The sequence below is a fragment of the Mesoplodon mirus genome (assembly GCF_964341445.2).
Source record: "Mesoplodon mirus genome assembly, chromosome: 8".
Lineage (NCBI taxonomy): Eukaryota > Metazoa > Chordata > Mammalia > Artiodactyla > Ziphiidae > Mesoplodon > Mesoplodon mirus.
Genome location: NC_138984.1, coordinates 114,344,195 through 114,357,283, shown reverse-complemented (window position 1 = coordinate 114,357,283; position 13,089 = coordinate 114,344,195). Strand labels below are relative to the sequence as shown.

Here is a 13,089-nt window from a genome sequence, read left to right as displayed (position 1 = left end):
GATTATTCCAGCTATTTCGGGGGAAGGGGCAGAGATTTCCAGGAATTGGGCCACCACCCAGTGGCCACCCAAAAGGCCACTTTTGGCCTTTTATGGTTGGGCTCAGAACTGTCATGGAGCTGGTGGGAGTGTCATTTAGCTAATGCGTTACAATGAGCATAGAATGAGGCTCAAGGTCTACTGGAAGTCGAATCTTCCGCCATCTTGGATCTAGTTGGTTCTTCCCAGTTTCTGTCCTATCCTATGGCTATGTCATTCTTTCACAGGTTGTGCCCTGCTCCCCTTCCCTCCTGTTTCAGTACTATGCCTAGTAACAGCAAAGTACACATTCCTTTCAAGGGTACGTGGTTTTTTTACTAGGAGAGAAAATATGTTGAGTCATAAAACAAGTTTCAATAAATTTTTTATTGAGTTATAATTCATATAACATTATATTCATTTCAGGTGTACAGCATAGTGATTAAATATTTCTATACCTTATGAAACAATCAACACAGTAAGTCCAGTTATCATCCGTCACCATATAAAATTATTATAGTATTATTGACTATATTCCCTCTATATACATTACATCCCCATGACTTATTTCACAGCTGGAAGTTTGTATTCTTAATCCATTTCACATTTTTGTCTTTACCTGCACCCTTTTCTCCCCGCTGGCAACCACTCGTTTGTTCTCTGTATCTGTGAGTCTCTTTTTGTTTTATTTTTTAGATTCCACGTATAAATGAAATCATAAGGTATTTGTTTTTCTCTTTCTAGTTATTTCACTTTCATAATACCCTCCAGGTCCATCCATGTTGCCATAGTTGGCAAGATGTTATTCTTTTTTATGGCTGAGTAATATTCATACACACACACATATACAAACACATCACATCTTCTTTATCCATTCATTATTGATGGACACTTAGGTTGTTTCCATATCCTGGCTGTTATAAATAGTTCTGCAATGAACACAGGGGTGCATAAATCTTTTTGATTTAGTGTTTTCATTTTCTTTGGATACATACCCAGAGGTGGAACTGCTGGGTCGTATGGTAGTTCTATTTTTAGATTTTTAAGGACCCTCCATACTGTCTTCCATGGTGGCTGCACATATTTACATTACCAACAGTGCACAAAGATTCCCTTTTCTCCACATTCCTTGTCAACAGTTGTTGTTTCTTGTCTTTTCGATAATAGCCATTCTGACAGGTGTGAGGTGGTAACTCATTGTAGTTTTGATTTGCATTTCTCTGATAATTAATGATGTTGAACACCTTTTAATGTCCCTGTTGGCCATGTGTATGTCTTTGTAAAAAATGTCTATTCAGGTCTTCTCCCATTTTTTAATCAAATTTGTTTTTTGATACTGAGTTGCATAAAAAAGTTTTTTATATACTTGGATATCAACCCCTTATTGGATGTATCATTTGCAAGTATCTTCTCTCATTTGGTAGGCTACCTTTTTGTTTTGTTGGTTTGCTTCATGGTGCAGAACCTTTTAATTTGATGTAGTCTCATTGATTATTTTTGCTTTTGCTGCCCTTACCTGAGGAGACATATCCAAAAAAATATTGCTAAGACTAATGTCAAAGAGGTTACTGTCTGTGTTTTCTTCTTGGAGTTTTCTGATTTCAGGTATTACATTTAAGTCTTTAATCCATTTTGAATTTATTTTGTATATGGTGTGAGAAAGTTGTCCAGTTTTCATTTTTCTGCATGTAGCATCCAGTTTTCCCAACACCATTTATTGAAGAGACTGTCTTTTCTCCATTGTATATTCTTGTCTTCTTGTCATAGATTAATTGACCATGTGAGCATAGGTTTATTTCTGGGCTCTCTATTCTCTCCCACTGATTTATGTGTCTATTTCTATGCCAGTACCAGCCTGTTTTGGTTACTGTAGCTTTGCACTGTAGTTTGATATCAGGAAGCATGATTCCTCTAGCTCTGTTATTTCTCAAGATTATTTGATTTTTCACAGTCTTTTGTGTTTCCAAACAAATTTTTTTTAACTTTTCATTTTATTTTGGAGTATAGGTGATTAGCAATGTTGTGATAGTTTCAGCTGTACAGAAAAATGATTCAGTTATACATATACATGTATCTATTCCATGCAAATTTTGAAATTATTTGTTCTAGTTCTGTGAAAAATGCCATTGGTATTTTGATAGGGATTGCATTGAATATATAGATTGCCTTGGGTAGTATGGTCATTTTAACAATATCAATTCTTCCAATCCAAGAATACAGTGTATCTTTGCATCTGTTTGTGTCCTCTTCAGTTTCTTTCATCCGTGTCGTATAGTTTTCCAGGTTTTACATCCTTAGGTAGGTTTATTCCCAAGTATTTTATTCTTTTTAATGTGATGGCCAATGGGATTGTTTCCTTAATTTCTCTTTCTGATAGTTCGTTGTTAGTGTATAGAAGTGGAACAGGTTTCTGCATATTAATTTTGTATTTTGGGGTCCTTTTTTATGATTTTCATGTCTGTGTTTACGTTGCCCATCTGTTCTTTGTTCTTGCTTTCTACTTTATCCTTTGGAGCTCTTAGCCTGTTTATCGTAGTTGTTTTAAACTCCCAGTCTGATAAGTCCCACATTCCTCTCATATCTGGTTCTGATGCTTACTCTGTCTTTACATCGTGTTTTTTGCCTTTTGGTATGCCTTGTAATCTTTTCTTGATGGGCAGATAGGATACCCTGGTAACAGGAACGCTGTAAATAGGCTCTTAGTAATGTAGTGGTGAGGTGTCGACGGAGGGGGGTTTTCTGTAGTCCTGTGATTAGCTCTCAGTGTTTTAATGAGCCCAGGCCTCTAGACTGTGAGCTTCACAGTGTTTCTCATTTTTTTTCCTCTCCCCTTGGGTGGGACAGGATGGCTAGAGTGGGCTGGACTTGGGTATTTTCCTTCCCCAGGTCAGGCTCTGGTTAACAAGATTCCCCTAAAGGTAGGCCTTGTTAAGAGCAGAGCGCTCTGGCCTAGTTCAGCATGGTTTCTTTCCCTTTCCCTGTCGGAAATCTGAGGGTACTTTTCTTTGTATTTACTGTCCCAATCTGTTTGAGCTTCTAGAGCTAAATCTCACAATACCGTGAGGTCCGCCCTATGAGTGGGGCCTCTTGGGGTTTTTAACTCTCGGGGTTGACCACGCTGAGCCTTCAACAACTCATAAAATACAGTTCAGGTTTTCCTGCCCTGGCACTGCTTCCTCTGGCAGTTTCTGCTCCTGAATCTTCTCTGGGAAGCTCTGATTCCGTGTACTCAGCTGTTGGTCTCTCAAATCTTGGGGGTAGCAGTCTGCCCTGTGCTCTTCCCTTCCTTGTGTATTTAAAAAGAGTTGTGGATTTTTCAACTGTTGAGCTTTTTACTTGTTGCCAGGATGGAGTGGTGATTTCCAAGCTCTTAACTTGCAGAAAACTACTTGCAGTTTTAAAGAGTAAATAACTATATTATTGGTATTCTTAAAATTTTAACCTGTGATATGTGTTTTTATGTATTTCTTTAGATACAAAATTGGGAAATGTATAGTTTACAGCAAATGTTCTGATCAAACTAAGCTCAGTTGCGCATATAAATTCTAATTATTTTTTCACAAAGCACCAAAAACTTTAGAGTCTTTATGTACTTTATATATATATATATAATTAAATATTTAGACATTACTAAACATACAGTTAAAAGATTGTTTTTAAATTTTTTTGATTAATATTTTTATCTTTGTTCAATATTTTAAATACTCCAATTCATTCTCTTTTTATCCAGGTTGAAGATTGTAAAAATTTCTTTTAAGTGCAAACAGTTTTTTATTCAACTGAGAAAAGAATTGGTGAGTTGATCTTATTAACATAACTTAAGTCCTTTAAGAAATAAGTCGTCATTCATTACAGAACTTTCAGTGCAAGTAAACGTGTTATTAATACTGTTAATAACTGCCTACTCAGTTAATTAATTCACATTTTAGGACAAAGTATTTCCCTAGTGTTTCTGTGGTTCTGATCAGAAGTTATTCTAGACATCTGTTCTGCTATCTCTTGAACTTAGAAACTGATCTCAATTGTGATGTTCATTGTCGTCCCCAGGGCCCATTCATGAGGTCAGTAACTGAGCATTTATATGTCCTTTTTCTTTTTCTTTTTTTTTTAAACTAAATCTACAGCACTTCCTTTCACATATGAGTACATTTCATTTGGGGGATTCTGAGCGTTTAGTTTTGTTCCTAGTTCGTGAACGTGTGGTACATTTCCTCCCTTTGTTGGACTGGTGATGTCCTTTTTGTGTATTAAATACAACACGTTATCACAGAAAGTACAGTGTTGGAAAGAATTTCATCTTATAAATGATTTTATCTATTTCATCAAATTAAATTAACCTTATCCTTTGACTGACATTACTAGAAGTCTTGACAAATTAATGCACATTTCAGGATGTTTATATGTGTCTATGTGTATAAAATGTATTCAGGGACTTCCCTGGCAGTCCAGTGGTTAAGACTTTGCCTTCCAGTGCAGGGGGTGTGGGGTCGATCCCTGGTCGGGGAGCTAAGATCCCACATGCCTCGAGGCCAAAAACCCAAAACATAAAATAGAAGCAATATTATAACAAGTTCAATAAAGACTTAAAAAAAAATGGTCCACATCAAAAATACATAATAAATAAATAATAAAATAAAATGTATTCAAAGCCTTAAAATATATTTGAATCAAATGTATTTAATAGAGGATATTGATCTACTGACTATTGATTTATCATTTGTACTCACAAAACATAGAAGTTTTATTTCAAGAGAGTTTTTATTGAAATAAGACCAACAGAAATTAAGTATAGTGCTTGATAAGTATATAATATACAATGTTATCATGTAGAACATTACTACCACCCTGGAAGCTGGTATTATTGCTAATGGAGGTGATGCCCACTAGCACTCATTAACTCTCCCAAGAGGTAAATATTATTCTCATTTGTATCATCATGGATTAGTTTGCTTAGTTTTGAATTTTCAACTATGAAATCATACAGAATGTTTTCATTTTTATCTGCCTTCTTTCCCTTAACACTGTGAGATTCATCCATGTGGCTACACATAGCGATAGTTGGCTCCATTGCTGTGGAATTCTACTGAATGTGTACTCCATGCATTAGTTGTTCATTCTTACTATGTTAGTGGACAGCTCTGCCATTTCCACGTTGTGGCTATTATGATAGATGCTGTTAATGCACATTCTTGTACATGTTTCAGTAAATGTTTAGAGGAGTAGAACATACTACATCGTGTCTGGAAACTGGAGAGCAGGCATGTTACTCTGATGATCACCTTGGTAGGAGGCAGTGTTTCAGTCAGCTTTTCCAATGTGCTCCCCGTCATGGTGCTATGGTTGTTAGTAATAGTAACAATATGGCATCTAACACTTCTCAAGGCCTCACTGTGTGCCCGGTAACGTATCAGCCGTTTTCCTATCATTTAATCTTCACAGCCGTTCTCTGAGGTAGTGTCAGTGCATACAAAGCCACTGTTAACATAATTAAGAATTCTCTGGTGATCAAGAAGTGATAGTTTAAGCATATCATCTTCTAACATCACACTTTAATATTTATACCTAGGCAGTTTACTGTATTTTACTCATGGAAGGTATCTTCATGACCTTTTGATAGGCAAAGATTGCTCTAATAGGACATAGAAAGGAAACTGACATTAAAGGAGAAGATCAGTAACTAGAACTGTGTTAAAATTAAGAACTATGTTCGTCAAAAGACATGATTAAGAAAGTCAAATAGCACACAATATATGTATCACACACACACACCATCTGTGTCCTTGGTTGTGTATCCATCCCAATCCAGAAGTACGCTAGTGATTTCAACAGACACTCCAGAACTGAGAACATCTCCATGGCCAGTAACATGAAAAGCTGTTGAGCCTCAATTAAGCATCAGAGAAATACAGATTAGAACCAAAATGTGATAATTTCACGCAACCACCAGAATAGTGGAACAAAAAGATGGGGAGCCAGTGATCGGGGAGTGTGAGGAGCATGCGCTGCTGGTACAAGGGGCTGCCTGTCGGGCTGATCGTTTCGGGAACTGCTGGGCGGCACCGACTAGAGGCGAGCGCGTGGCATCTATGGCCCAGCAACAGCAATTCGCACCTACGTGCATCGGACAAAATACAGGAATACACACAGGAACAACATTTTCACGTCACCAGACTAGAAACATTAAATGTCTGTCAACAGTAAACAGGTAAATAAACTGTGGTCTGTTCACATGAGAGAATAGTGTGGAGAATGAAGTGAGTCAATTGCTGCTTCACAATTACATGGAGGAATATAGAAACATAATATTGAACAAAAGAAGCCAGACCTAAAGACACACATGTATGAGTCCGTGTATGTAAACTTGAGAAACAAGCATGATTAACCTGTGGGCATAAAAGGCAGAAGGTGGGCACATGTGTAGAGGTTATCTGGTAGACAGGAAGACAAAGGACGCTCGGAGGTGCTGCTAACGGTCCATTTCTGGACCTGGTTGCAGTCGCTGTGTGAAAATCAGAGCATATGACATGTATGCCTTGCTATAGATAGTTCAGCGAAACTATTTATTTAACTAGCAATTTGTGCCAAATTTTTAAAGAAAAATTAAAGAAATGCTTCTGTTGCTACCTATTTTAACTTTTTAATTAATTAATTAATTAATTAATTTTGGGCTGTGTTGGGTCTTTGTTGCTGCACGTGGCCTTTCTCTAGTTGCGGTGAGCGGGGGCTTCTCTTCGCTGTGGTACGTGGGCTTCTCATTGCGGTGGCCTCTCTCGTGGCAGAGCACAGGCTCTAGGCACGTGGGCTTCAGTATATGTGGCACGCGGGCCCAGTAGTTGTGGCTCTCAGGCTCTAGAGCGCAGGTTCAGTAGTTGTGGTGCACGGGTTTAGTTGCTCCACGGCATGTGGGATCTTCCCGGACCAGGGCTCAAACCCATGTCCCCTTCATTGGCAGGCTGATTCTTAACCACTGTGGTACCAGGGAAGTCCCTGTTGCTACTTATTTTAAAATAAGAATTTCAAAATAGTGTTCAGAAGTGCTGAATGTTTTTATTTACTTATTTACAATCTAGACAGATTTATAAGTTGAGAGATATTGTTGAAAGGTGTGTTGATGTATCTTAAAGTTTAATTTGTGGGCCAGGATTGTATTTTGAAATAATTATAGCTACTAAGTTTTGAAAATAGATATATATCAAGTTTTAAATTTGTTTCTAACTGTGTTCTAAATTAAAAGTTCCTATGAGTTGTAATATTACCAAATGAGGTCCACATTTTGCAAACCTTTCCATTAATTTTTACTGCTTTTTTATACGATAAGCAAAAAAGACACAGGAAGGGTTAGTGTTTGTAAGGGTAGAGTATTTACCTGTAAAAAATAAATTAAATGGAGCATTAGATCCTGACATTCTCATGATATTCTCTGCATTTTGTCATTTTTTACAGCATGAATCTAGAGAAACATTACTGGGATTTAATATGGTGAATTACAGAGCATGTAAAAACTTGTGGAAAGCATGTGTAGAACATCACACATTCTTCCGTTTGGACAGACCACTTCCACCTCAAAAGAATTTTTTTGCACATTATTTTACATTAGGTTCAAAATTCCGGTATTGGTAAGTATTGCTTATGCTTTGATACTTCAGTGTTAGATTTTTCCCTCTCTTTAAAGAAAAGTTTACTGAACCATAGAATCTGTTACTCACGCACGCCTACTAAGTCAAAGTCTCCGCGGAGTGTGGCCCCTTTGTCTAATCAGCAGAAAGTTCTGTAGGTTCTCATCGTAAAGCCAGACTTGAGAAACCTGTTCCATTACCTGTATTCCAGGTCATTATTTCCTAAAGTAAATCAACTGTATTTAATTAGTTACAATCTACCCCTGCTCTAATTTCCATTGTCTTTGTTAAATATTTGTAAGATGAGTTTCTCGTGAAGAAAATATTTAGATGTGGCCCAGAAAAGATTTGTATTATAAACCTCAAGCATTTATAAACGCCCCATTTGTAATCAGAAAAAAACCAACAACAGCATAAAGCATAGTACAGGAGATACCACTAAAAACACATCCTCCTTCCAAATAAGTGGTAAAAGTAGCCCCAAGATTCAGTGTCAGCACTTAACTAGAATTAAGGAAATTGTAACCATAAAAAAGGCACAGCAGATTCTTAAGTGGCTTGATGTCATGATTGGCTCCCCTGTCACCATCCTACAAGCAGTACTGGGAAAGTAAGGTGTTGGTACTTGTAAATTTAAAGGTAATTAGTTTTAGGGAATGAGTATGACATCGGTAGTGAGAGTCAAGGGAAAATCAAAAAGTCTTATCTATTGGTACTAAATCTTAGCAGGTACGGAAGAAATCTCCAGTGAGAGAACAGTGCAGACCATACTGGTATTCCTTCAATAAACTTAATTCCTTGCCTAAACGACCACCGGGGTTGTTATACAAGAACTATTCTTAACTTTAGCAGAACTGTTTCTTCCCTCTGACCTTGAAAATATGACATACACGTCAGTATACACACACCACTTCACTTAGGCAACAAAGAAATTAATAGAATGTAGTAACCAGCCTTTAACCATACTTTAAACCAGTCTCAGATGAAAAAAAAAAATCAAGTAATTTCCCCAAACTATACCACAGAAAACAAAATCTAGTCACGATGACTACAGATACCAAAGACATTTAAAGAAACCTGTTTGGGAGAAAATCATCCCTGAAACAGGATGAAATTTCTACCTAGATATTAGCAAAAAGAAACTAGCTCAAGGGACTTGCCCAGAGGTCCAGTGGTTAAGGCTCTGCACTTCCACTGCAGGGGGCATGGGTTCGATCCCTGGTCAGGGAGCTAGGGTCCTTCATGCCGCATGTTGCAGCCAAAAAAACCCAGAACAAAACAAAAAAGAAGGGAAATTTCTCGTCATGGAAGTTGAAGCACTAAACAGTAAATTAAATAATTCTTTAAAAAAAAAAAAAGCTCAAGAACTATCTAATTAAAAAAGAAAATACTGGTTGAGGGCAGCAGCACTTGCCATTCAGGCTCTTATTGCCCTTGGGGGAATATGGACCTAGTACTGGCAGATTTTACATTTTTAAACAGTTTTATTAAGGTGTAATTCACAGAATAAGTTTAAAATTTCATGTTTGGGGATGTATATACATCCATGAACCCATCACCACAATTAAGGTAGCAAGCATATCCACCCCGGAATTTTCCTCATACCCCTCTGAAACCCCTTTTCTCTCACCTCTCTTTGTCCCCATGTATCGGCTGGTCTGCTTTCTGTGTCTATAAATTGGTTTGCATTTTCTAGGATTTTATATAAATTGAAACATATTTTGCATATTCTTTACATATATATTACATACTCTTTTACTTGGCATAATTATTCTGAAATTCATCTCTGTTGTTGCCTGGCTTGAGGGTGCATTTCTTTTTATTGTAGGGTAGTATTCCATTGTGTAGATATAACACATTTTGTTTATCCATTCACTGAATTATAGATATCAAGTGGGTTGTTTCTCTGTTTGGCTTGCTTCCGGACTTGGGCTATTACAAATAAAGCTGCTGAACATGGATGTGGAAGGGTTTGTATGGACATTTGCTTTAAGTTCCCTTGGTTAAATACCTAGGAGTGGAATCGCTGGATCTTATGGTAGATGTATGTTTAACTTTGCAAGAATCTGCGGGTCATTTTTCCAAAGCACGTGTATCTGTTTACATGTCCACCATCAGTGTATGAGAGTTCTAATTCCACCAGATTCCTACCACTGCCTCCTGGTATCTTTTCATTTGACTAGTTTTCTGAAGAGCACGTAATTTTGATAAGTTCAATTTACCAGTTTTTTCTTTCATGGATCTTTCTTTTGGTGTCATATCTAAGGAATCTTTGCCTAACTCAAGGTCACAAAGATTTATTCCTGTTTTCTTCTAAGAGTTTTACAGTTTTAACCCTTACACTTAGGTCTATGATCGACTTGAAAGTAATTTTTGCATATGGTGTGAAGTATGGATTGAAGTTTGTCTTTTTACATATGGATATCTGGTTGTTCTGGCATTTTTTGTAGAAAAGATTACTCTTTCTCCACCGCATTGCCTTTGCACCTTTGCTAGAAATCAGTGGTCCACATTTGGGTGGACTTATTTCTGGACTTTTTAATAAGTCCAGTAGTATTAGTCTTCCAACTTTGTTCTTTTTAGTTGTTTTGCATGTTCTAGGCTCATGGCAGTTTCATCTGAGTTTTAGAATTAGCCGATCAGTTTCTACAAGAAAGACTTCTGGGATTCTAACTGGAATTGTGCTGAAACTATAGATCAATTTCAGGAGAATTGACATCTTAAAAATATTGAGTTTTCTCTACTAGAACTAAGCAGTGAATTTGGTAAGGTTGCAGGATACAAAATTAATGCACAGAAATCTCTTGCATTCCTATACACTAACAATGAAAGATCAGAAACAGAAATTAAGGAAACAACCCTATTTACCTTCGCAACAAAAAGAGTAAAACGCCTAGGAATAAACCTACCTAGGGAGACAAAAGACCTGTATGCAGAAAACTATAAAACACTGATGAAAGAAATCAAAGATGACATAAACAGATGGAGAAATGTACCATGTTCTTGGATTGGAATAATCAACATTGTGAAAATGACTGTACTACCCAAAGCAATCTACAGATTCAGTGCAGTACCTATCAAATTACCAATGGCATTCTTCACAGAATTAGAACCAAAAATGTTATGCTTTGTATGGAAACACAAAAGACCCCGAATAGCCGGAGCAATCTTGAGAAAGAAAAACGGAGCTAAAACATAGGAAAAACACTCTTTGACATAAACCACAGCAAGATCTTCTCTGACCCACCTCCTAGAGTAATGAAAATAAAAACAAAAATAAACAAATGGGACCCAATTAAACTTAAAAGCTTTTACACAGCAAAGGAAACCATAAACAAGACAAAAAGACAACCCTCAGAATGAGAGGAAATATTTGCAAATGAAGCAACAGACAAAGGATTAATCTCCAAAATATACAAACAGCTCATGGAGTGCAATATCAAAAAAACAACTGAATCAAAAAATGGGCGGAAGACATAAACAGGTCTTTCACCAAGAAAGACACACCAGATGTCCAGGAGGCACATGAAAAGATGCTCAACATCACTAATTATTAGAGAAATGCAAATCAAAACTACAACGAGGTATCACCTCACACTGGTCAGAATGGCCCTCATCAAAAAATCTACAAACAATAAATGCTGGAGAAGGTGTGGAGAAAAGGGAACCCTCTTGCACTGTTGGTGGGAATGTAAATTGATATAGCCACTGTGGAGAACAGTATGGAGGTTCCTTAAAAAACTAAAAATTGGGACTCCCCCGGTAGCACAGTGGTTAAGAATCGCCTGCCAATGCAGGGGACACAGGTCCAATCCCTGGTCCGGGAAGATCCCACATGCCACAGAGCAACTAAGCCAGTGCACCACAACTACTGAACCTGTGCTCTAGAGCCTGCGAGCCACAGCTACTGAAGCCCTTGTGCCTAGAGCCCGTGCTCGGCAACAAGAGAAGCCACCGCAATGAGAAACCCGCGCACTGCAATGAAGAGTAGCCCCTGCTCACTGCCACTAGAGAAAGCCCATGTGCAGCAATGAAGACCCAGTGCAGCCAAAAATAAATAAAATAAAAATAAATAATCATATCTTCAAAAGATGTATGGATGTACTTAGAAAAAAAAAACAAAAACTAAAAATAGAACTACCATATGACCCAGCAATCCCACTCCTGGGCATATAGCCTGAGAAAACCATAATTCAAAAAGACACATGGACCCTAGTGTTCATTGCAGCAGTATTTACAATAGCCAGGACATGGAAACAACCTAAATGTCCAATGACAGATGAATGGATAAGGAAGATGTGGTACATATATGCAATGGAATATTAGCCATAAAAAGGAATGAAATTGGGTCATTTGTAGAGATGTGGATGGACCTAGAGTCTGTCATACAGAGTAAAGTAAGCCAGAGAGAGAAAAACAAATATTATATATTAACGCATACATGTGGAATATAGAAAAATGGTAACAGATGAACCTGTTTTCAGGGCAGGAATAGAGATGTAGAAATAGAGAACCGACATGTGGACACAGGGGGGAAGGGGAGGGTGGGACGAATTGGGAGATTAGGATAGACATATATACACTGCCATGCGTGAAATAGATAGCTAGTGGGAACCTGCTGTATAGCACAGGGAGCTCAGCTCGGTGCTCTGTGACCACCTACATGGGCAGGATGTGGGGTGGGGTGGGAGGGAGGTCAAAGAGGGAGGGGATATGTGTATACACATAGCTGATTCACTTCACTGTACAGCAGAAACTAACACAACATTGTAAAGCAATTATACTCCAGTAAAAAAAATATTGAGTTTTCTGACTCATGAAACATGGTATATCTTTTTATTTACTTAAAAGCTATTTCTCTCAGCAATGTTTGTCGTTTTCAGCATACACCTTTCACATCTTTTCCAAATGTATCTTTAATTATTTCATGTTTTTGATGCTATTATAACTTGTCTTATTATATTTTAATTTCAGATTGTTCATCACAGTTAATTAGATATACAATTGATTTTTTTTTTTTTTTTTTTTTTTTTGCGGTACACGGGCCTCTCACTGTCGTGGCCTCTCCCGTTGCGGAGCACAGGCTCCGGACGCGCAGGCTCAGCGGCCATGGCTCCCGGGCCCAGCCGCTCCGCGGCACGTGGGATCCTCCCGTACCGGGGCACGAACCCGTGTCCCCTGCATCGGCAGGCGGACTGTCAACCACTGCGCCACCAGGGAAGCCCACAATTGATTTTTTTATGTTGATCTTGTTCTGTTAAACTTTGCTTTTACCTCATTTATTTTAGGAGCTTTTTTTATAGTTGCCGAAAGATTTTCTTCCTAGAGGCCAAAAACAGTTTTAATTTTTCCTTTCTATTCTGATCCTTTTTATTCCTTTTTCTTTACTTGTTGCCCCAGCTAGAATCGCCAGTATAGTGTTGAATAGAAGCGGTGAGAGCAGATATCCTTGTCT

General features: G+C 37.8%; 1 protein-coding gene across 3 annotated transcripts in view; it reads left to right on the top strand.

Annotated features, from left to right (window-relative positions):
* PTPN4 (protein tyrosine phosphatase non-receptor type 4) overlaps window positions 1-13,089 on the top strand; it is a 187,671-nt gene that overhangs the window by 115,820 nt on the left and 58,762 nt on the right. For 2 of the 3 annotated variants that reach the window (XM_082631395.1, XM_082631397.1), the window contains 2 exons: window positions 3,749-3,812; window positions 7,462-7,634. In XM_082631395.1, coding sequence (XP_082487521.1) covers window positions 3,749-3,812; window positions 7,462-7,634 — 237 coding nt within the window. The remainder of the gene's footprint in view (window positions 1-3,748; window positions 3,813-7,461; window positions 7,635-13,089) is intronic. The other variant, XM_082631396.1, reaches the window with a different exon arrangement.